A 25,755-nucleotide genomic window follows, 5' to 3' on the forward strand; every position below is an offset into this window, starting at 1 on the left:
ATTCAAAAACAACCTTCAGAGAAGTTCTGAATGCTCCCATTGCTGGAAGTGTTCAAGACCAGGCTGGATGGAGCTCTGACTAGCCAGGTCTAGTGCAAGGTTCCCTACCCATGGCAGAGGGCTTGGAACAAGATGATCTCTAAGGTTCTTTCCAACCCTAACCAGTCTATGATTCTGTGATTCCATGAATAAAATTGATACAAAGCTTCTGGTATATCAAAACTAGGGAAGTCATGTTGATGGAACTTGAGACCATTTTAAACCCACTCGGTTTGTTTTTTCTGCATAAACTCTAAATAGTATAGGCTTGACAATCAGGTTCCATAACTAATGGTCCTGGTAGGCTAGCTTACCCAGAGATCGGCCAACATCATTCCCATTTCTCTTTTTCTCCGGAGTTTCAAGAAAAAAATCTCTTTTCCTGAGTGCTTAGAGATCGCGGTTCTGCATATTTTTAAGCTCTCCAGATTCAGGTTGGGATGCTATAATGGTTTTCCTATTATAAAGAAAACAAAAGCACGATTTCGAAGGATAAGATTATGAGTTCATACACCTGCAATGATACTTGACCTCCTCACTTCTCCTCAGCTATCTATCTCATCAGACATGTTCTATCGCTACAAATTTCAGAGCAATTGGAGGTATACTGTGGAAAAAAAAGCCCCGAACAACGCCCAAAAACAACAAAAAGAATCAACAAAGCAATTTCCAAATTTCTTCCTCTCAGCATGAAATTTCCTGCCTGAAAACACACACTGGTGAAAACTCAGCCATCATCCAGATCAGAGTTTCAATTCCAAGACGTATTAATGGTGGAGGCTATAATGTGAGACTCTTGCAGGTCTTTAGCGTGAAGACTTTGTGATTTATGTGACTTTTCTTTAAAAAAGATTGCTTAAAAATGTGCTGTGGCTGGTGCACCTGAAATTGTCAACATAGAGCTTGAAAACTGATCCCGCAGGGAATGTCTTTTGTGAATCACTGAAAAGGAAAGCAATGAAACTGTAAAATATCAGTGACAGCGATGATTAATAGCTTCTGTTTAAAGCATTGCAGGAGATGTTGTGCAGCAATATGCAGACAGCAGCATTGATATGGAAAGGAAAATATGACAAAGTACATTCCTAAAGCAGTTTTCAGGCAGGTTTTAAGCACCAAAGTAACTCAGAATATAGTCACCTTTGAGGTTATTTTAATTATCCATGGAGATATGTTTTGTGTGGATTGTTATTTTGCTGTTTCTTGTTTTCGGAAGTCAAGCTTTTTTCTTCTCCATCAGAGCTTAACACTTCTATAAATGTGACTTTTTTTCCCTTTCTTTTATTTTTCAGGGATATATTTTCTGTCTCTTACCAACCTTGAAATAGAAGCTGAGAAGAAAAAAAGATGTTGGAAACAATTGGTAATTTTTTTCATTTGTATCACAGTATTTTTGTGGCCAAATCAAGTGCGCGTGATAGATTTGGGTCATTGGCATAAACTGCTGAGAGAGATTTTGAGAAAATTATCTCTTCTGAGTAAAAATTTGTGTTGGGTTTGGGTTTTTGTATTTGAAAACAGAAGGTGTACCATCATTTGTTTAGTGTATTTAATTTTTAGCCTGTTGTATTCATTTGGTTGTTTTAATCTTTGCCTGAAAGACATGAAAAAGACAAATGTTTTCTATTATGACTCTTTATGTCACTATTTATTTACAATGGTTTGTAGCCACAGTTCCTGTAACTGAATTTTAATGAAGGCTCTTTCACTTTTGTAAGCCAGTTCTTGGTGGACAAAAATGTGATTTTTATTGGCTTCTGTTTTGTGCTCTGCCTCTGACTTCCTGCTTCATTAGACATGTTTGGACTGGGATTTTTGTTGAGAACTGAGCCATTCAAGTCCTCTGTAGTTTGAACAGTAAAGAGAGTTATATTTAAACCTGTTACCTGCTTGTATATGGCTGTTTCTAGACTGCTACTGACTAGAAATAATTATCGCTACAGATACCCATCGGGCCCTCCAGGCCATGGATCGCTTACAGGCAAAACTTCGTAATCGAGGTGACATTGCAAACGAGGAGAAACTCAACTTATTAAAATCAGTGCTGCAGAGTCCTCTCTTTAATCAAATTCTGAACCTTCAGACTTCTGTTCAACAACTGAGAGATCAGGTAGGAAAAGCAGCCTTGCCAGGTGCAAGGGAAAAATTGCTAAGGTGGTGCAAAAATGTGTCTACTGGTTGAACAGTGAAATAAAATAGCTTAAACTAAAAATCTGATGCAAAGGTTCAGGGAACTGATGGGGACATACCCCATTGACTTTTCTGGGCTTTGTTGAGACCCATAGTTTGTATATGTGATTTTTATGTATATGCTCGTTACTTACAATGTACAGGGTAGGGAAATGGTGATTTTGGGTGCAGGGTTGACACAATGCATTTTGTCTCTGCCATTCAAAAGGAGAATTCTTTCTATGAGGTCTTAGGACTTTTATCCTAGGAGCCTCTTATTGCCCTCTTGTGTCTTACCCTGCTAAAATGAGAGTGTAAAAGGGAGGCTGTGGAAGGTTGATTTCAGAAGGACATGGGCATGTTATTTTTTCTTGATATAGGAATAAAAGATCAAGGAGAAACCTCCTTTTTGCTTGCTCAGGGTACTAAGTAAAAGTTTTACTTTTCTGCATGTTTTCAGTGAGAGTGAGAAAAACGTTGGCTATAATGGCTATATTGACTTATTTATTGTTACTGTAATTTTTTTGTCAGCAGAATAAGAACTTGTAAAATATAAAAATTAGTCCAGTAATTGAATTAGGACTAAACTGTGTATCTGCAAATAGTTGTTCCTCTTGACTCCCACAAGATGGGCAGCTCTGTCTGGTATGCAGAAATGCTGAAGTGGGAGAATGCAGACCCTGCACATGAACCTTATCATCAGTGTGGAGCCATGTCTGGTCTCTGACCGGACTGTGGTGGTGAGGATTCCTCACAATCTTCACACTACTTCAACTGTGTGGCAGAAGAGCACAATATGGCCCTTTATTGTTTCTTGTCGATCATCCTAATGCTGTTTTGCACAGGCAAGAAATAAATTAGAATGGTGTCCACAGTGCTGCATTCATCACCACGTTTTTCAGATTTTGCCTATGTCATATTTAGACAATTGATGATGTTGGAGTGATTAAAAAAAAAATCTAGGAAAAAACCTTGTCCTGAAGGTTTGTTTGCTCTCCTATTTGAAAATGAGAATTTAACAGTGACATTCAGAAATTGTGTGAATTATGTGGTGCAGACCCTGGGAACACAGAGTGAGAAATGAAAGTGTACCTGAAATGTTAATGGGAGTTTGGTGAAAAGACAAATTAAATTTTCACTTCTGGACATTCATTGTGAAATTAAAGGATGGTTATCTTTTTAAATACAGTTACCTAAATTAGAAAAATGAAGCAGCTGGTACTACATATGGGTAATTTAAAACATATATTTTGTAAAAAGCAAGTAATAATTTTACCATCTGTCCTGACTCTGCAGGTTTATTTGTGCAGTAACTTCAGTGGCCTGCGCATGTTGCATGGTACATATCCTGGTACAAGGATATGTATCCTGTAGCAAGGAAGCTACTTGGATGTGACTTCCCTTTTTGATACGTGGTTATATGAACACTTACACATGTAAATGTATATTTCCAGAATTCTTAGATTTGTATCAGCTCTTCATCCTGTATTTTCTCTGTAGAATCATTTCTTCCCTGTAATATAAGATGAGATTGTCTGTTTTTTCTTGGTGTTATTTAAATATTTACAAAGCATACTGAAACAGGACAAAGGATAAAAGCATGAAATAGGCATCAATGTTAAAAAAAATTGTACTTCTTGGTATTTTCAAAGGCTAATTTTTGAGGACACCCTTTTTGTGACTGACAGGGTACTGTGCTCTTGAAACTCTTAAACTCCGAGTTAAAAAGAACTGCAAGGCATGTGAATAGTGACCAGGCTTTTTGGCCAAGCCATGCCAGATTGAGGAAGGAGACAAATTGTTTCCCAAGCAGTTGTGGTCAGAGCTGTGTTTGAGACGGGATGACATGGTGCTGAGCTGTGCAATGATGCGATGTTGCGGTCTCTACCCAGCTGAGATTAGAATGGCGAATTTTTTTTTATGTTTAATGATGAACTGCAATGATAGTTGAATGGGGATTTGTTTCCTAAAGTGAAGTGTGACAGTCTATTTAAGCTGCTCCTGTATTTTTAATCAGTTTTTAAAGAGCTATGAGACTATTGCAAAATTATCAGGAGAAGGCCATCTTTTAGGATAGTAGAGATTGAAAGAGGAGGTGGGAGCAGAGAAGCCAGAATAGCAATTTACTTTCTAAGTCATACGAATTCCCTGCAAGTATCCCAGCAGAAGCAGGTCACCCAGTGAGACTTCATTGTGGGCCTGTAGTGGCCTCAATAAATTTGAGGGTAGGATGTATTCCTGGCTTGAGGCACTGTGTCTGGAAGGCATAGTGATGATAGTGAAAGCCCTGCCTTCTGTTTGTGCAGTGTGTGGACTGAGTGTATGTTGCTTTTTCTGAATGTTGGGGAATCATGATGCTAAAGTCAGCAAATCTGATGCTTTGCTGCTTATTGTTAAAGTTGTTTGGGTTTTTTTCCTTTCTTAAACTGACAAGCAGGATTTGTTTGCACTGCAAAACTGTCATTGTGAAGTTAAGAACTGAAGTGGAAAAGTCAAGGCACAGCAAAGGGTTGTTTTTTTTTTGAGAATTACTGTTTTGACTTTACTAGTCACTTGAGCTGGGGAGCACTGAAGGAAATAGTTTTTTTGCTATCTCTTTCTGTCCTTTATTCTTCAGTGAATGCTTGTTTTCTCATGTTAAAGAACCGTCTAGTTGTTTGAAGATAAGGAAGTGACAGAACAAGGCAGAGATTGTGATGTTTTAAACTTTTCAATAATATTTATTTTTTTTATAAAATATTTTAAAGAAAATACTCAGACCATGCTAGCATTCCTCTCCTGCTTCTTTTCCTTTCCTTTTTGTCTTCCCCTCATCCACCTCCTCTTCTTCCCCCACGTCCCCCCACCCCCCTTCCATTCCAGTCAGGGCTCTGCCAGAACAAAATAGCCCTCCCTTGGCTGAGCTGCATTCCTCAGATTTTTTGTTTTACTTGAGTTTGACAATAGTTTTTCCTTCGCAGTAGTGGCTGGGATAGCTGGGTGTCAGTGCTAGAGAGGATTTAGGGAAGAAATGATAAATTTTGTCTTCTCATATTGCCTGTAAACACTTGCTGTGTTTGCACAGCTGGAGATGTTTGGTTGACATTCTTCCCTGTTCACTAACAACCTGTTTGCTCAGTGTTTGGAAATGAAGTGCTCGTGAGAGATGCTGGTTTGGGATCTGCTTCATGCACCCTGAGGATGGAGTCGTAAAGGTGCGGTCATCAGAGGGGTGCTGGTGCCAGTGCCTGTTCTGGGAGCTTGGAGGCTTTCTCTGTAGGGCCAGGGGCACCTGGCAGTGCTGGGCTCAAGCAGCCTTTGCCTTGCGCTTCGCTTCCTGTCTTCCGGTGTGATCGCTGTTGCAGCTGACCTTTTTGCTGTTCAGGATTCTTGCAGTCAGGTGAAATACTGCCCTGTGCTTCTTGGAGTGTTCAAGGGCCGGTGCTCAATGGCTGGAGCACAGAAACACTGAAAATTTGTTCTCCAAGTTGAGACTTAGAAATGTTGAGGACATTGCTTTAAATGTTGATACACTGTTAAAAAAATATTTTGAGCAACTGCATGTAAGCAGTACTTGATTGTATTTAGCATCTATCTGTGCGACTGTAACATAAATTTTATCATACTCCGTGGTATTTATGAATTTTTCTTTTAGTCTTATGCAAATTATGTCCACATTGGAGTTTCTATGTGCAGTTCAGAGAAAGCCAATCAAGGAAAATTGGCATAAGCCAGTTTATAAAACATAGCAATATTCTGTCATAGGGTACTTATGCAATCACAGTGCTGTAAAGCTATTTCTTGATGGAATTATGGTGAATTTAGGGGCCCCCTGGTGGCCTAGTGGTTAGGATGCGGCACTCTCACCACCACGGCCCGGGTTCGATTCCCGGTCAGGGGACTTCCCCGGGCAGATGGAGCTCGTCAGCCCTGTAAGGCCATCCATCTAAGAGAAGGTCACTCTAAACAAACCTACGTCCTGAGGACCTCGCTGCCACTGTCCAAGCTCACTTGGCCCCGGCAGATGAACCTCAGGATTAAAGGGTGGGCTCAGTTCAGCGCACACTGTGTCTCACCTAAAAAATCCACTGCGCAGGCTGGAAGGGTAAAGACCTTTCCCAAATCTTTGTTTGCGAAGACTGGCCATGATGATTATGGTGAATTTATTACTGCAAAGTAGTGCAATTTAGAAGTTACGAAAAATATTTCATGCAACCACAAGAGCACCATAATTTTAAGATTTGCTGCCCCTGGAATGACATATACTTCTGTTGTTAGCAAGAATATACACCAGTTCTTCTGAACTTTTTCATACTATAAACCTGGATTTCAGGAGGGTCAGGGAAGAGAGTGGTCCTCACGTTTCTGCTTATGATTTGTCTGGGGATTCTGAACTTATACCTTAAGTACCATTATAACTGTTGTTATAAATGTTTTTTATGGTTTTTAAAGTGTAACCATGTGTGTTTCAGAAGAGGAAGCATTGTGACTTGTGAGTTTTTTGCACATACACATACACACAACTTCCCTCTGTTAACACTTTAACATTTTTTCTTGAATTTTCAGAAGTCAGAAGCCACTTCACATGGGATTGGCTTCCTGTGCTAAGCACATCCTTCATTGAATATGTAGCCATGTTTAAAAAAAGGTGTGATGAAAATGAGATGTTGCTCTCAGTTGCATCCTGATATGGCTGTGTTCAATACTGTGTTGTAACTGTGCTGTTGTACTGAAGTTTTGAGGGAAAGCTTTTAAAGTTCTAGTTAAGCTAGTGTGGATTGGAGGGTTATTTTTTCCTTTTCCTGTTATATATAGTGTGCAACACTTCTTCTCAGTTGATATCTTAACCATCAAACAAATAAAAACCATCCATTGTCTTCAGAATAAGGGAGTTATTACTTAATTATGGACAATGTCTTAGAAAAGCATGAACAACTACCATCTTCTGCTTCGAAAGGTGGAAGGAGTGGGAGAGGTCAGTCGATTCCTGTGTGCTTACAGTGATGTCCCAGCTCATACAAGTATGGAGAAGGGATGAAATTTCAAACTGAGAAGGTGGGCACTATATTGCCAGTTAGAACAGGATTTGGTCAATGAAAATACAATGTAAAACTTAAAAATTAGTTGGCCTGGAGCTGATTCTCTTTTAGCATGGGAATGTCCAAGTTCTCTACCAGAGAGAAAACCATAAGTCCCTAAGGACATTGTCATATCTTAATTGAAGAACTCCTTCAAACTTAAATAGAGAAGAATATGGTGAAACTGGGCAGATGTTCAGGTGGAAGTTAAAGTGCCCATCATATCTGCAGTTAGAACATTGCAAACAGTGAAATGAGCTGCCTAAAGCAATCAATCCACTGTTAAGTAGTACTAGAACATATATAGATCATAATACAGGATGGGCCCAGAGGTCCCTCTGCATACTGAAGGTTTTCCTCTATGGGATATTGAGTGGTACAAGAAGTATCTTAGATTCAGATAAGGCATAAAATACAGTTCATTGTAAGGGCAACGTGTTGTTCTCTATAACCTTTTATTTTTGATGTGTAGTTCCATTTTTTCCCTTGCTGTTTTTACAGGAAGTCTGATTGTATATTAGAAAAAAAAACTATCATGATGTAAACACTTCTTGTGTCATTCACGCTATTCTAAAATTGTCATAATTTTGAATTACTGTGACTTGACATATCTTTTCGTGCATTTCATGATTTTTCTAATGCAACTTGCTCCCTGCACATTTTTTTTGTAAAGGAGTACTCTAGAGGCAGGAATGATATAGACTTTTTATCCGAAAGCTGGTGGTATTGTCTCTACGTTAGCATTCTTCACACCATTTGGTAACATGGAATAAACTTAGAGCAGTGGATCTGCAGCTACAGTCAGTTTCTGCAGCTTAAAATTCTGTTTCTGTCCTTTTTTGCCTGCATGGCTCTTTCTTTGTAAAGCAGAAGGGGTTCTAGCTTTCTGTACATAGACTTAAATTTTGCTTTTAGCACTATTGTAGGATTGTAGAAATGTAAAAATGTTACACAGAAACAGTTAAGACTGGTGAATTGCAGTGGTGTTAGATGTTAAATACTCTTAGGATTGATAATTTCACTCATGACAATTTTTTTGTGGGAAGAAATATAACAGCAGGATCTACAAGAAGATTTGAAGGTGGAGGAGAACAGGAAATAAAGCACATATTTGACCAAGTTCAGGTATATACTTTTATACATTGAAGTGGAGGACATTTGGAAGGTGGAATTGAATTAACCTATTATATGGCCTCATGCAGGTGAGAAATGCAGTATGTCATAGGCTTCACTAGTTTCAAATCTGTTCATATAATACAAGGAGAAATTTTGTATTCACAGAAGGGTAGAATTTGATTATGTCTCTGGATGTTGTGAAACAAGGCTTGTCTACCTGTACCTTATGTGCTTGTTGACATGAATGTATGTTGTTAAAAAAGTGCATATGTACATGTTTTTTAGGCATTATGATTTATTTGTAACATAACCCAATTGATTCCTCACAAATACTCAGATGACAGAACATAATCAATATGTTACGGAAATATCTGAATTCCAGACATATCTGAATATCTGAAATTTAATATCTGAAATATTAATATCTGAAATTAATAATATTAATATCTGAAATTAATATTAATATCTGAAATATTTAATATCTGAAATATCTGAATTTAAGACTTCCTCTTAAAAGTTTTTTATAGCAGAGCAGGCTAAGAACTGCTTTTTCCCAATGCTGTCTTATGGTATTTTTATTTTAACTTGAAGGTCTTCCCAGGCACATAAGTTGTTCAACTAATGACATTTGTTTTATTGCATTTTCCTAAAGTACCCAGATGAGATGGAATTGTGTGACAGAGAGCAATATTGACCTTTTAATGACTGGACTGTTGGGAGAATGATATGATAAACCTAATAGAAGTAACATGCTTAAACAGTTGAGACTGGTGCAGTAGACATTTTAGAATATATTTACAATTCTGAAATTTTTGTTGATACATGAAGTTTAAAAATATGACTTTAAGGAAGGGGAACCCTAGTCTTCTGTATTGTGATACAGAATGCTAGCAAATTTGCATTGTAAAACTATGAAAAGTATTTGAAACTGCAGTACTGTGGTTAGTGTGCCAGGCAAGTATGCGGCAAATCTACGTGGAGTAAAATGGTTCGTGTTGACAGTCAACAGGCAAGCGGGACAACAGCCAAATGAGGGTTTCTGCTCATCTCTCAGGTGAGCTTTGTATCGCCAGCAACCATTCATTAGATTCGTTGGCAGAGACCTGCTTGAAAAGAGGTAGTTTACTATGGCTGGGCAAAATGGAGAAATTTCTCATTTTCTTTTCTGTTCTAAGAGAATGGTATTGTCAAGTCTGTCTGTATAAATGTACAATTATGATTTTCAGAGCAGCCTGGTGGGTTTAGACTTGTTCAGTAATTTTGTATTTAATTCTAGCTCATGTAGATAGTCACATTGGTAGTGCATTGTGATGCAGAAACCATGACCAGTGAAATTTGTCTTCTATGTAGCTGGTAAGGTTTCTTTCCTTTTTTCATTAATATACACATACTTTTTTTTTTTCTTGTAAAATAAGTGATACATTTGTTTGGGTTTTGTTTTGGTTTTTTTTAATACTGTTACTGTAGAAAAAGTTTGGTAATACTTGTTTACATCTACCACTGTGATGGAATACTTCAAGATGCTATGCTGATAGGAACAAATTAATTTTAGGCAATTTAAAATTGTTCTTGTCAATTTCTGTGTTTTATGCTGGTAGTTCACAACTTTACATTGATTATAAATATCGAAGGTAATTTTTCTTTTTAAAATGTCTTTTTGAAATTGCAAATTGGTATTTCAGGTACATTTAACAATCAATTGAGTTACTATGATGCTCTTATGTAGGCGGGAGGTTTTTGCTGTGTCTGTAAATCTGTGTTGCCATCAATCTTTTACAGGTAAATATTGCACCCTCCATACATTCCAGTGATGAATTCCCTCAGCTTCTCCATCATGGTGTGAACATGGGGTCCTTGCCACTTAATGAGTCATATTTGTTGGCTCAGCAGAATGGCAGCCCAGCTAATGTGCTAGAAGCATCAATGAGATCCATTACTCCTCAGATTAATGGAAAATCCTCTAGTGATGACTTCGAGCAGCTGATCAGAAACATGTCCCAGGTAAACTTGTCTTACAGTAACCACAGAATGTGGATTACTGGTTATCTGATGATTAAAATACATGTATGCTTACTTAAAAGCAATTGTGTTATGACGCAGACCAGAGCTCACTTCCTATATAAAATAAAAGTAACCTTTTAATTTGAGGAACAATTAGTAAATGAGAAAGCAGGTGAAAAAGTGGTCTTGACATTGTCGCTGCTGAGTTACTGTCCTTAGCTGGCCTCTGTGTGTCTCACAGATCAGCATCCCATTATCTTTTTATGCACACATTGTAGAACTGCCTCTCTGTGCATGGGGGAGATACTTTGTCAGAGCATCCTCTTGTATGCATAACTAATGACAACTAGACTTTCTTGGAAATTAAATGGAAAATTCCTTTTTGGCCTTGCTGTGTAATCTTACTACTTTCCTGTATCAGCCAGAAATGATGTACAAGTCCCTACAGTGGCTGGAGCTGGGAATGCCCAGGCATATATTCTAGGATTGTTGTAATTAATCTGTAAAAAAGTCTGATAGGAGAAGTCTAATGCTTTTATGGAGAGCCTTTTGCATAGTCCTACTTTTTTCATCTTTCTGAAATTCTTCCTCTTTTTCTAGTTTTGCTTGAAAGTTGACCTGTACCCTCTAAAATTTTATGGATGCATATCCTACTTTAGTCACTACTAAGCTTAAAGTCTGTATATTTAGCTGTTCTTCCCTGATTTCCTCTTCGGGGCTGTGGTAGTCTTTTATTTCTCAAATCTTTTCTGTATGATAGGAAAAAATCGGAAATGAACAACTATGTTTCAGTTATTAGCTTGTATAGTCTTGCCCAACTGTAACTGTAACTGGCAAATTAGCAACTAATTTACAAGTTGTTTATAACATTCATTATTACTACCTTTCAACATTTTTAACCTTTTAACATTTGTACCCTTTTTTTTAACTTCTACTAAATAGGGTCGTCTTGTTGAGACAATTGAACTTATTAAACCTCTAAGTGGTGGTCTGGGCTTCAGTGTTGTGGGACTCAAGAGTGAAAACAGGGGAGAACTAGGAATATTTGTGCAAGAAATCCAGGAGGGAAGTGTGGCACATAGGTAAGAAAACTACTGGAATATTTTACTATACCAAATGTTAATATGACAGTGCAATTTAGTTGTGTTAGTGCTGTTATTTTTGTGGTACAAGAGCCATGTTTCTCTCATATCCTAAGCATCATTGCAGATGTAAAATTACTTAACACTGCCATTTTTGTGATGTTGGAACAGGACAACATATGATGTGTTCTGAATTCATTAAAACTACTTATGTCCTTCTCTGTGGTTTGTTTATAATATCTCCTTTTAAATAGGGAAAAAGGGGAGGCTGCCATTCTTCATTGTGTCTTTTAACACTGAAATCCATATTTTGCCATCCTTGAATGTACCGAAAAACAATTTTATGCAAAATAGTCAGCTGTAATTAGCAGTGTTATTTGTAAGGTATGGCCCACTGAGCAGGTGAGAGAAACCAAGCTTTAAAGTCAAGCAAGGCTTGACCTGAACTCAGAGATATTCAAAGAGATATTAAGTTGATGTTACAGAAGCTCAGCAATAATAATAGCTTGCTGAAAATATACTTTAGGCTTAAACTCAAATTTCACAAGGAGTGTTGAGAGAAATGGATTTCTGCTGTAAGAACAGCCCAAGGGAGCAAACAAACCTAGTGGTAAATGGCAGCAGTGCAAGGTTCACTGCAGGCTGGTGAGGTGTATCAGTGATCAAGGAACCTGGCCAGAGCTACTTTGCAGTGAACTCTGTATGTTGTGTGGGGAGGTGTGAGTCATGTTGATTCTATTTTTTGCTGTGCTGTAGGGAGAAGTTTTTGGATTATTTGTGATCTGAACACTGTATTTTTAACAGAGGCCAGAGCATGGTCTGCAGAGTTAATTCAGTTACAGAAAGCATCCTGCTCTACTTATTCACAATATTTTCTAATTTGCCTAAATTTCCCCCTTTTTTCTTTCTTCCCATTCAAGTGGTATTTGCTTTTACTTTTATTTCATGGAGATGAGACCTGTCTTTACTGAATCAGGCCCTGCCTGATTCATTGTCCAGAAGAGAAACATTCAACAACTGTTACAGGGGTCATAAATGAGAAAGGCCCTGGCAATAATAAGTCTTCGAGAGCACTCTGGAAAACAGTTTGAATTCACAAGTGAAATTCTTTTTCCTGAATGCTGTAACTGAGCTTCTACCGTGTAGGTACTCACAAAAGCTGGTGTAGTAGGGATCCTTGTTTTCATTGCTGCCCTTTGTTTTCGAAGTGCTGGCACTTTAGGATGCAAAGAATTGGTGAAGGAAGTAGCAGGTAATTCAACTTTGTAGGCTTCATGCACTTCCTTTGGATTAGGTCTGGGGAAGGGCTCAGCGTGTAATTTTACAGTAGTGCTTCCTTTGTCAGAAAGCAAAGAGGTTTTTTTTTTTAATTTTTTCCCTTTGCATAAAAGGGATCTGTTTTATCATTTTCATTCTCTTTTTTTTATTTGCCTAGCCTTCTTTTTTTTCTTTTTTCTTTTCCTTTTTTTTCCTTGTTTTTCAGCAAAACAAAATTTGTTTCTGTAACATCTTGATGAAAGTGTGTTCCACTCCACAGTTTGATGAATATTCAGGATGGGGGCACTGAACAAAGTGGAGCACTTGATGTGTAAAGCAAGAGGCTCAAAGTCAAGAATAAACACAAGCTCCTAGGCTGTGTTTGGTAGTGACTGAGATTAATATGCTTAGTCTCGCATGGGGGTACAGGGAGAAGAAAGCTGGCTAGGGAGTAGTAGCCAGGGGACAGTGGGAGTGGGATTAGCTTCAAAGGAAGCAATCACCAGGGTGCCGCATCAGCTCCTTTCAGCAAAACTGCAGGGAGGGATTAAAAAGTGGGGGGAATAGAGACTGGGTTATTAAAAATACTGGAAAATTGTCAAAATATTGCAATTTCTGTGGCAATGCTTCCTTGGTTTTTCTGATTTATTTTGTCATCTCCCTCCCCTGTTTACATCTATGTGACAGAGATGGAAAGCTGAAGGAAGCAGATCAAATCCTTGCTATTAATGGACAAGCCCTTGATCAGACAATTACGCATCAACAGGCTATCAGCATCCTGCAGAAAGCAAAAGATAATGTCCAGCTAGTTGTGGCCAGGGGCACTTTTCCTCAGCTCATCAGTCCTGTAGTTTCCCGGTCTCCATCTGCTGCTAGTACAGTTTCAGCCCATTCCAACCCGGTGAGTATACCTCAAACATCTGTGTATTCAGTTCTGGTCATGTATGTACTTACTGCATATAGGATCTTGAGACATTTTTTGTAACTTGTATATACACGCCTTCAAATTTCTCGAGGCTTTTCTTCTGTTTATCTTTGCTGTACCTTTGCCCATGCAAAGAGTAGAAAATATTCAGGTTTGCTGGGGGGAAATCTTCATCTTGGATGTATTCCTTCCTCTCATCTGCCAAATTATCTGTATCTACCAGTGCAAATATAGCGTATTTACCTTGATGAAGCTTTATTTTGAGATTGCAGTAAACAAGATCTTTTTTTTTCTTTGCCTTCTGCTTGGGCAAACAGAATTTTTTGAGGCATTGCAATCTGATCCACACCACCAGCTGAAGGGGTACTTGTGTGTTTGTTTCTCTGTTCTGTTAGCGTGGGGGATCCAAGTAGAGTAACAAGTAACATTAAAATGCATGGATGCATTTTAGGACCCCCCAGAAAACAGCTCTGCTACAATTCCTTTCTTTTGAATGCTGGTATCTTACTCATGTAATACCGTGTTGTCCTGGGATGAAACAACCTGTCTTTAGTTTCTGTAGGTTTTGCTGTTCAGTCATCTGTGGCCCTTCTTTAAAGGGAGTCGATAACCAGCAGTATAGAGAGCAATTGGTCTGGAAAAAGCAGCTGTTTTAGTGGTTTTTTTAATCATTAGCATAAAAATTTTAGTGAAAGAATGTCAGAACTATTCTTTTCATCTGTGTGCAGGAATGCAGCTGACTGACCTAAGCTTTCCTGCCAGCACATAGGAGAGGCCTGCTCTCTTCCAATATTGCTGTGACACACTTTTTTCTCTATGTGATTGCCTCTGTATTCTCCAGACAACTTCTCTTGCTTGAAAAAATGTTCCTTTTAAACATGCCACAGCTTTTGGTTTTTTAGCGTGCTTTTCCCAGTGCTTGTTTTCTCTTTGCTTTCAAATGCAGTGTATTAGGAGCTGTCCTTTTTCCTTCAGGCTTTGGGTGATCATCATTGGTTTATGTTAAGATTGTGGATTTCCAAACAGGTACCACAGGGCTTTGAATTTGCAATACCTGGATTATGCCAAAATAAATGCTTCCTTCAAGATCCTACCTAATGTAGGACCAGCTGCAGTTTCAAGTTTCCGATGAGTGTATGGTGTGGTGTATTCTTCAGGAGAAAGCACACCATGAGCTTTCAGTTGTCCCTTCAAGTAGTGCCCCATATGAAAACTAGCATTTGTCTGTCTTTCAGAGCAGTTTTGCTCCTGTTAGAACATCATATCTGCCATCAGAGCCGCTTCGTTCTGCTGCTGTTGACATCAGACAATGCAAAAATCTTTGCTCATTACATGAGGCAATTCTGCTCATGCAATGCTTGGTGCTACTTTCAGCCTTAAAAATCCTTAAATTGGGATTTTGCTTTCACCTGTGCTTTGTTATAGTGGCCAACGTAAACATGCGGTTACCTGAAGATTTCTAGTCCTACGAGATTTTGTAGCAGCAGTATTTACTGACTGCAAAGGGGCGTGAAGGTGGGTGGCCCTAGGTTGCTGCTTAAATTAATTCAACAAGTTCTTGAAAGGTCTGACCCACTACCTAGCTCTGTTTTGTACCAGAGAAGCTTGCCTGTTATGGAACTAGCAATTTATCGCTTAAAAATTATGAAATCTTACACCAAATAGTAATTGTTAGAAAGGTCTCTTATGTCCACCCTCCTGCAACCTTCCATTATCAAAAACATGCTCAAGAAAAAAGAGAATATAGTTTGCAAATTCTAATACCTATGTTAAGATTTTGACTTGATAATCTTAAGGGTCTTTTCATATCTATAAAAATCATATGTTCTATGAGTCTATGTTTTTAATCATTTGCAAGCTTATATTTGTTCCTTTTAGGTTCACTGGCAGCATGTGGAGACCATAGAGTTGGTGAATGATGGCTCAGGTCTGGGATTTGGGATAGTGGGAGGAAAGTCAACTGGAGTGATTGTTAAAACCATCCTCCCAGGAGGGGTTGCTGATCAGGTACATTCAATCTACCTTTCTGTTACCATTCAGTAAGGTGTGCAGTTACTCTTTACTTTTATGATCATGCTAAATACTGGTAGCTTTTATCCACATAAATGCAAAAAAAAAAGAACAAGTAGTGAAATTTATATAAAAGTTATATAAATTTATATTTATATAAAGATGTGTTTAGTGCTGGGATTTGCACATTTGTAAAAGCTGGACTAGGCTCTAAATCACATTTTCAAACCTGTTACATAATACATGTTTGGTTGATATTCATTTACACTCTTAATTCTTTCATGAGTCCACTGGTTGTAGTCAAGGGTAGGGAGAATTCCAAAAATTGACTTGCTCTGCCCTAATAGCTAAGACAATCTGCTTCTCTCTGCTGGGCTTACTGAGGCTTGGAGCGGAGGTGATTTCATGTGTCTGCTTCAGAATGCAGGCTCTGCTCTTGCCTGAAGGGCTCATGTGAATTGAATTTGGTTATCACAGCTGATTTCAAGCTTGTCCGTTGGACAGGTACCCAGGGCTGCATTAATGATCTTCAAGGATTTAATAGGCACAGAGACTGGTTAGTCTTCCAACAACAGCATAGCAGCCTGATAACCTGGAGATTCATGGAGAATATTTACTGCTGCACTCTTTCCCTGAGCAGGTAGATAGGTTGCTTTTACAGATCTGTCTCTTTAATACGCATCATATGGCCTACATTCATGTAAAGCATTTTTGTTAATTAAAGGTAAATCAGTAGGAGAGTAAACCAGTGTAAAGCAATATAAATAACTGAATCACAGTAAGAGAGAAATTAATTTTATTTTGAAGTTATGGTTGATCCTGAGAACTAGTTTTTAAATAGAAGTGCAAAGCAGAATAAATGTTTTTGTGCTGTCTTTAAAAGTGTACTTGGAAATGAAACCTAGAGTTCTGAACTCTACATGTAGTTGTTAAATATCAGAAAGTAGTAATCGTAACTAAACGCGTTTATTTTTGTGTGCTTGGGTGACTGTTTGAAAAATGATCTCCTGGGTATTTCTTTGGAAATTCCAAGTAAAATTAGCGTGCTGTTAGGCAACTTTCTTTTCTTCTCGGTGTTTTCAGGATATTGACTTGACACCCAAAACAAGTCACCTGGTTCATATGTCGTAATAGTTACTATAGCTATGTAGTCTTTTTCTAACTATACAGTATGTGGAAGAAGTAGCAGGATGTTAAAAGATTTTTTTCATCATTATTTTTCCTCCAGCATGGGAGATTGTGTAGTGGAGATCACATCTTGAAAATTGGAGATACAGACCTAGCTGGAATGAGCAGTGAGCAGGTGGCACAAGTTCTAAGGCAGTGTGGAAATAGAGTGAAACTCGTAATTGCAAGGGGTCCTATTGATGAGCCACCTCTTCCAGCAGTTCCTCCAGGTACACCAGTACCCACCTCCACACCAGATAAACAGGTAAGCAACAGTGAATATACTCAACTCATTGCAAATGTCTACTATAAACTTCCTTTCTTTTTACTTGCTATTTAAATGTCTTTTGTCCTTATGTTCTCAAAAGACAGGATTTTCTTTCCCAATAGTGATGTTCTCATCTGACAGTCTGGGAGAATTTAAATATAATGAGTCCATAATTCAAGTAACTATATTCTTAAAGACTTTTGGGATTAAGGTTTAGGACTTCCATAAGTATAATTTGAAACAATTTGTTCTGGGTTTTTGCAAGGGTACGTTATTACATTAGAAACAACTGAAGCCATGAAGTCTTTTCTTCAGACAGAGCTAGTTGACTATGTAGCATTTCTCTGTCCCCTTGTCTTTTTCCTCTCCAGAAATATTTCTTCTTTCCATATAATTTCAGCTCTTCATCAGACATTTCCCCCCTGTGCCAACCAGCACACACCTGCTTCTTTCCTACATCACCTGGCATTGCTCATTTGCTAGATGTTTTCTGAAAAAAGTTGACCGCTGCTACCCTTATTCCCCTGCTGATGATTGTACTATGCGCTGTTACTCCTCTACAACTGTCAGCCTCTTAAAAAGAGGTGTATATATTATCATGACCTGTCAGCTCAAAACCTCTGCATAATAGGTCATTTGCATGTTTGTAGCAAAGTCTGGTTTCAGAAGAGCCAGGAACAGTACTGTTTTGTCACATGTGGTTATGATCAGATACATATTAATGTGAATATGTGGAGTAAATTAATGAGAGAATAAAAAGTTCATTGTTTTTGAGCCTCCAGGTAGATAGAATTTAGGCCTTGAAAGATTTTTTGGTTTACTTTCTCCCCAGTTACAATTTACGTTTCAAACAGGTCACTTCAGAAGAAAAAAAGCCATAAAAATTTATGCATGATTACCATCATTTTGCCCCTGTCCATTGTAGTGGTACCTGTGAAAAAGAAACATCCCCTCTTTTGTGGCTATAAGGCAAAGAAAGTTAATCTTAACATGGAGGCTTCTGAGCATCTAGCAGGAGAGACAAACTGGTACTTTTATGTTTTTACAGCACTGAGAGACATAAAACCTCTCTGCATTTTAGATAGAGGATCCATGTTTATTCCTAGTATTACTTATCTGAAAAACATCAGTCTCAAAACAAAAGCTGAATTTGACATACACAGTTAATCTGTGTATATTTCTTCAGCGTTTGCCTTTTTGAGGTTATCACAAACTCAACTAGGTTTGAAAAGACCTCTGAGATCGAGTCCAACCTATGACCAAACACAACCCTGTCAACTAGACCATGGCACTAAGTGCCACATCCAGGCTTTCCTTAAACACCTCCAGGGACGGTGCCTCCAGCACCTTCCTGGGCAGCCCATTTGAATGCCCAATGACTCTTTCTGTGAAGAACCTCTTCCTAATGTCCAACCTAAACCTCCTCTGGCACAGCTTAAGACCGTGCCCCCTTGTCCTACTGCTGGTTACCTGGCAGAGAAAACTGACCTCCAGCTGGCTACAACCTCCTTTCAGGCAGTTGTAGAGAGTGATGAGGTCTCCCCTGAGCCTCCTCTTCTCCAGGCTAAACAACCCCAGCTCCCTCAGCCTCTCCTCATAGCACTTGTGCTCCAGTCCCTTCACCAGCCTCGTTGCTCTTCTCTGGACCTGCTCCAGCACCTCAATATCCTTCCTGAACTTAGGGGCCCAGAAATGGACTCAGGATTCAAGCAAGGGCCTCACCAGTGCCGCATACAGGGAAATAATCACTTCCCTGGTCCTGCTGGCCACACGGTTCCTGATACAGGCCAGAATGCCATTGGCCTTCTTGGCCACCTGGGCTCACTACTGGCTCATGTTCATCTTCCTCTCAATCATTATCCCCAGGTCCCTTTCTGTCTGGCCACTGTCCAGCCACTCTCTCCCCACCTGTAGTGCTGCAGGGGGTTGTTATGGCCAAAAGGCATGTGACCTGGCACTTGGCCTTGTTGAATCTCGTACCACTGGATTTGGCCCATTGATCCAGCCTGTCCAGGTCCCTCTGCAGAGCCCTCCTACCTTCCAGCATATTGACACTCCCTCTGAACTGGTTGCCATCTTCAAATTTGCTAATGGTAGACTCAATCACCTCATCCAGATCATCAGTAAAGATATTAAACAGGACTGGGCCCAACGCTGATTCCTGAGGCATGCCACTAGTGACTGGCCAACAACTGGATACAACACCATTCACCACCAGTATATGATGCAATGTTGAAGGAAGTATCTGCAGCTGCAGGAGGTATAAGATTTCTAGTACTGAGGAAGTAGCTCAAAGCAGCCAAGGGGCAAAATTTAAATTTTTTGACACCTTCTTCTCCTTTTCCTTACTTTTCAATACCTTCTTCCTGGTACCTCTCTTCTGGCAGAACGTAGGCTGTTTTTAAACTTCTGCAAGTCTTGTTCTTGGAAGGAGCACCTTGTTAACAGTTGTGCAAGACTTACTGATTTGGGTCTGAAGTGAAGATGATGATGCAAACAGCTTGGTTTGTTAGTTTCTTGTAATCAAATACAGTGTGGGTGAAGACTTCAAGATGTGCTTACAGCTATTATTGAGAGCAGAATGGCTTTTCAAAATGGCCACTTCTTGTCATGTTCACCTGTAGATGTCTATCCTGTAAAAATTCATGAGGTTATAGAAATTAGATCAGTTTTTTAGTGGTATTACCTCTGGCCAAAGCAATCCTGTATTATCAAGTAGAGAGATGGCTAATGCAGTAGCAATTTTTTTTTCTTGTGTTTAATTTTGGTTTTGGTTGGAGTTGTTCAGATAAAGAACTGGAATCAGATTCTCTTGGCAAGTAGCGTCATAGCTCTCCTGAAATCTTCTTTCTTTAGGCACATGCATACTTATCTAGTCAAACTAGGTTTGATTAGTATCTGTCTGGTTGCCATATTTGCACTTTAAAAAATATTAGCTGCTACTTGGCATGCAGAAAGGACAGAATAAAAGAAGAGTATAGCAGGATCTTGATGGATTTTTACTTTATGAAATCCTGTTTTAAATGTATGCATAAATATTGATGCCCATATAAATACAATGAAATTAAAACCTTTTATATGTAATCACATATCAGTTATTGAAATGGCTAGAAACTGTCTGTTTTAGACAACTGAAAGATGAAAAAATTAAATCCAAAACTTTTTTAAAGTTGAAATTAATTTTTATAAGTAGTTTTTTCTACAGTTTTTTACAAAACCACTATTGTAAAAATGGGATTTTAGTATGTATTTTACTTCCATTAACAGTAAATAAATTAATTATTTACTCCCAAATTTTTGACAAGTTTAAAAAACATAGCTGTAGTTATTGCAGAGAAATTTAAACAAATAGCATACAAAATAGAATTATGACTTTTTTTCTTCTTTTTAATAACCCAGCCATCTAAAGCTGGTTCAGAGAAGGCACCAGAAGGGCAGCAAGCTACTTATTCATATACATATATGTCTAAATTACTGTACAAGCAATTCATTATTCAATTTGTACAAATCTACCGATCATTTTAGTCATCAAATAATGATTTTATAGGTTAGAGGTAATATACTGGAGCAGTGAGGTGGAGAGTACATGACCTGCCCCGTATTGCTTCACCATGAGGAGTGTTAACCTATTTCTCATTTCTGTGGTGAACAGCAAAGAGTGTAAGGAAAGTTTGCACTTTCTTTTTTATGATTGCATCTAATTTTACATGTTAATGACATTAAAGAATGTGAAGGATCTTTAAAGAAAAAAAAAATCTAATTACTGTTTTCTTATTAGGCAGATGCTTCTATTGATGGCTGTGAAGATGGGGAGAAATTTAATGTTGAACTTACTAAAAACAACCAAGGTTTAGGAATAACTATTGCTGGTTACATTGGAGACAAAACATCAGGTAATGGTAGATTTCTGCACTTTACTATACAATCTATTGCATACTATGGTATATATGCATCCAAGACTTAATTTTGCTATAGCATCTCTTAAAAGAACCCTTGACAATATGAAAATCTATTTAAAGTTTGTAAGGGAAAAAGAATTATTTTCCTTTAGTGAGAAGGACATTCAGAATAAAAGCAGTTGGTGTTATTATAGAATCCCACCTCTATTTTTAAATCAGTTTTTATCTTCACTTTTGGCTAAAGCTTATGTTTATATGTTTTTGAAAAACAGTTCTAAAATAGGTTGAGCCCTCTTTGTTAGAAATAGCCGGGCTTTTAAAATTACATTTTCGTTTTTAAAAGGCTCTTACAAGGTAATACATTAGCCATTTGAGTAGTTTGAGAAGGTATTGTTATTAAATTGTTAACAATGTGAATAGTGCTGCTGGCAGATCAAGAATACAATAGATATAGATACAATAAATGTTTGTTGGCCCGTGGACCGTGGCAGACAATAAATAAGTTTATTTAAATAAACACATGCAACAATATTCATGTACGGTTCTGTGTATTTTTACTTTGCAGTTTCCACTGCATTCTTCTGAAAAATTATTCTGAACTCTGTTAGGCCTCCCTGGGGGGGATTTGGCAAATCCAGTATTGCTATGAAGGGATATTTGTTGAATGTGTTGTAAAACTTCTCAAAGAGCTATTGCTTTGACTTGCACCCACATATATATTGTTAGAAAAATGTATGGATAGGTGCACTCTGCATTATTGGCAGTATATAGCTTAGTTTGTCGACTTGGAAAATCTGGACTAAATTTTAACAGTCTTGTTGCATAGGACAGGATGGTCACAGTTTGTGCAAGTCCACTGTTTAGCAGCTTCCAGTTGAATCTTTAAGAGACAAATTAAAATGCAGAACATGTGATAGATCTGAGAGCATATTTTAACTGATTTAGTGTTTGGGTATCACGAGTCTTTGATTTGAAATTACTGTGCTGTGTGTAACTATGTAGAATATTCTTAACCTAGGAACTGATTAGGTAACTCAGTTTTGTGACTTAACACTTAGTTACAGGATAACTTTGCTGTCAGAGAAGTAGCAATAAAACTACTGGACAAAAAGATCCATGGCTGAATCTTTCATGAATGACAAATAACAACTTTTTGTGTTATCATACAGCTGTTACAGGATATAAGAATACCTTGAATTCAGTAAGACCAGTTGTTGTGGAAACAACAGCTTAAAAAAAAAAAAAAAAAAAAAAAAAGAGACGTGGTCGTGGGGTGACTGAATATATTTTGTAATCTTATTTTTCCTAAGCTGAATTGGATCATTAGCCCTCCTTCCTGCTAACTTTTGTCATAATAAGGCCAGTAAAAAGTTAACTTCAGGTCTGTAAAGGATCTGACAACTTTTAGAATGCATTTTGTAGTGAATTATCTTCATATCAAACATATTCATTTAACAGTGGGAACATTTGTTGAGAGAAAGTAGATTCTTTTGAGATTTCTGATATCAGTGTTACAGGCCTGTAACTGTCAGACCTGATTTCATGCCTGTTTATGCTGTTATTTTTCTCAGTTTCATGTATGATGTGCAAAATGAGCATGTAGAAACTCCAGAGATTTTCACTTTATTGAGCTGTTGAAGTTGTTTCACAGACAAGTGTGTTTCTCCTGAAATGAATTTCTTTTAGTAAAACATCGCTTCTGTAGATGTTCTCTATATATTCCTTTCTTTTCTGATTCAAAATTAATAACTGTCTAAAATAGTTCTGTCTTAGGGGTTTTTTGTTTGTTTGTGGCTTTTTTTTTGTTGTTTTTTTTTGGTTTGGGATTTTTTGGTTTTTTTAAAAAAATTTTTGTTTTATCTAATATTGGCATCTGTACTTAAAAGCTGGTTCAAATGTAAGTTGTGGTCCTGTTTGCTTATAATTTTCTGGATTTGGTTATTCAAACATGCATTTTCTTAAGCAATTATTAAGTACATAGAAAATTCAGAGTTTACCAGATTAGTATACTGAAGCTGAATTTTCTGTCCAAATTTGACAGAAGTCAGAGATACGTTCCTTGTTGATGTTGGTTTCAATATTTAGGTTAAAGTAAGTTGGAATATTTTTTATTTTCCAGCAAGAATTGTGAATTTGGCATTGTAAGATTTTGAATGAAAGCTGGTGCAATGCAAGGTGACATTAATGAAGTTCATCCTTTAGTAATATTTATGTTTCACTTAAATCTTTACTTTTCTTCATGATTATTTTCTTATCTTACTTTGAGATTGTGGGTTGTTTTTTTTTCTGTCTTTGACTGGTGCCATTAGTTAGAGATTGTTGTATTATTTAAATTGTTTCTTAATAAATTAGTTAATTTAATTTTTCCTGTTTCTTCATCCCAGAACCTTCTGGTATCTTTGTGAAAAGCATTACAAAGGGCAGTGCTGTTGAACATGATGGCAGAATCCATGTGGGAGATCAAATTATAGTTGTAAGTAAACACAAAAGGAAGCAAGATCACTTGTCTGCAAAATTCTGCTTCTTTAAATTGTAAAGAAATGCTTATATAGTACTTGTTTAAAATACTTAAATGCTATTGAAAGGATGAGGCCTTTTTTGATAGAATATTTGATCACATTCTCTTTCTGATTATGTTATCCACTCCTAACTTGTACTTCTTTAAAAAATCTGTATTTCATGTGTGTATCTTATCAGTAGGATCTTAGTAAGTGCAAAGTTTTAAAGTTTGATTAAATTTGCACAACTTTTCAAAATGATTTTTAAAAGTATGTTATAAAAGTTTTAGATGCTCAGAGAAAAAAGAACATATTTTCATCCATAAAATGTTATTTGTTTAGTGAAAATCAGGTCATGAACAGAGGGAGTGCATTTTTGTGTCCCTCATAGATCTCTCCTTAGGCAGCACTAAGAGCAAGTTAATGTCTCTCTCTAAATGTGCCTGCATGTTTGTTTGTGGAAGTATATGTTTTTGGTAATGATTTACATGCTGAATACAAATGGCTGGACTTGATTATTGCAGTTTGTTTGCTTCTTCTACTGCAGATGCAGAAGAAGAAAATTATTTGAGTGTTCTCAGACAAAAGAATAATAAACATTTTTTAAACATGGTTTGCTTAAGCATGGAGAAAAAATTGAATAACCCCATGTGATTTTTGGTTACTTTATACTTAGAAGAGCACCAGAGGTGGAAGAAATTAAGAGAAGAACAACAAAATGATCAAGAGTCCAGAGGGATTCGTTCTTCATGGAGGAGCAATTAAAATAATGAAATATATGTGTTGTGTAGACAGACAGGAAAAGCTACAGGAACATAGTATTATTAGAAGTATTTCAGAAATTTAAGGCACAGAAGGGTAAATTGAGAAAGGATATTACAGAGTTTGCAGGGAGAAGAATAAAATTGGGTGTGTGCTAGGGATAATGGGATGAAATTGAACAATGCCAAAGTTTTGAGTTCCAGAAAAAAACACTGAATTAATGAGATAATGAGATAGTTTCAAACAGAAGAGGCCAAAATCTTATCTTTAAAATATTAAAATGATGAACCAGTGAGAACATGTGGTTGGTTGTGACTGTGTTTGATTGGGAAATGGGACTTCATGGTGTTCAGTAGTAGAATTCCCTGTATCTGAGGTTCCTTGGCCTCAGAATGACTGTGCTCTCCAGTTCTTTTTACCACCATGGATCAGTGTATCTTTCCTTAACCCTCCTGTCCCCAGCACTCCTAGCCATGGCTGTGTTGGTTAATTCACCCAGTATTTTCTCCTTGGAGGTAGAGATGGCTGAAATGGTCAAGCAGACAGGCTGCACAGTGTGCCCTGGACAGCACGTGCTATGTCTTCTCCCACTTTGCAGAGCAGATCTGCCCGGCCGCACCGTTGTGGGCACCTGGAGCGCTTCCCCTCTCTGCGGTGTAGTGCTGGTTGTCGCCTAGCTGTGCGGTACTCCAATGGAAGTGCTTAGGTCATCCAATTTCATTAAGTCATATAGCTTTTGTTCTTGCTCCTACACTTGCTTTGTGCTCAGGCTAACAGATGCTGAGAGCTCACCGTATTATTTTGCCCTGGACTTTTTTTTTCTGGGTGGACTGAAAAGCTGCTTAATTCTGCAGGTGGATGGAACAAATCTTCAGGGTTTTACTAACCAGCAAGCAGTTGACGTTTTGCGGCACACGGGACAAACGGTTCGGCTCACTTTGATCAGAAGAGGTCTTAAGCAGGAAAATCATATTCCGCCCCAGGAGGACTTCAGTGCTTCTGTTGAAAAGGACTTACAGTTCCAAACAAAGGATAGTAGCACAGCCAAAGGTAATTAAAACTGACTTTGCTTTGAAGTTGGCTTGAAACATTTTTCTTCTCAATTGCAAACTGGAAATAAAATAGGCCAGATTCATTCTGGGTAGCTGTTACTGTTGGCAGAGCTGCTGGGCAGAGCTGCTGTACATGAGGGCAGAATGTGGTCTGCTATGGTTTGATTAATCTTGTAGACATAATGGTATTATTTGCTACATTTTCGAATTGAGTGTTGAAATTTCTGCCCTGCATTGCACACTTCTGTCTGAATTGCTTCAAGATTTTGATCTTGCAAATCTTCAAATGGCAAGAAGGTAGCAAATCTTTTATTCATGCTCAAGAGTGAAAGCTGCATTCAAAAGCAAGCAGAGAGATAGCCTCCTCAATGAGCAAAAGCAAATCTTAGCTCCTTTCACTCTTGCATGTCACAAGCTCCGTGTACGAGAGGTGTGGCCTACACCTAGAGGTTA

At 37.9% G+C, this 25,755-nt stretch overlaps 1 protein-coding gene across 1 annotated transcript; it reads left to right on the plus strand.

The window, feature by feature from the left end:
• Positions 1 to 1,361: 1,361 nt before the first annotated feature.
• Positions 1,362 to 25,300, plus strand: LOC120323854 (multiple PDZ domain protein-like; the record flags this gene model as incomplete). Its single annotated transcript, XM_039384480.1, has 10 exons — positions 1,362 to 1,402; positions 1,983 to 2,149; positions 10,161 to 10,382; positions 11,325 to 11,464; positions 13,409 to 13,622; positions 15,525 to 15,653; positions 16,885 to 17,088; positions 20,870 to 20,984; positions 23,375 to 23,463; positions 25,105 to 25,300. Coding segments are annotated over exons 1-10 (1,492 nt in total), but the record flags the coding sequence as incomplete, so codon positions are not given.
• Between the last annotated feature and the right edge of the window lie 455 nt (positions 25,301 to 25,755).

The sequence above is a fragment of the Pipra filicauda genome, unplaced genomic scaffold (genome assembly GCF_003945595.2).
Source record: "Pipra filicauda isolate LSUMZ 115617 unplaced genomic scaffold, ASM394559v2 scaffold359_size756093_pilon, whole genome shotgun sequence".
Taxonomy (NCBI): domain Eukaryota; kingdom Metazoa; phylum Chordata; class Aves; order Passeriformes; family Pipridae; genus Pipra; species Pipra filicauda.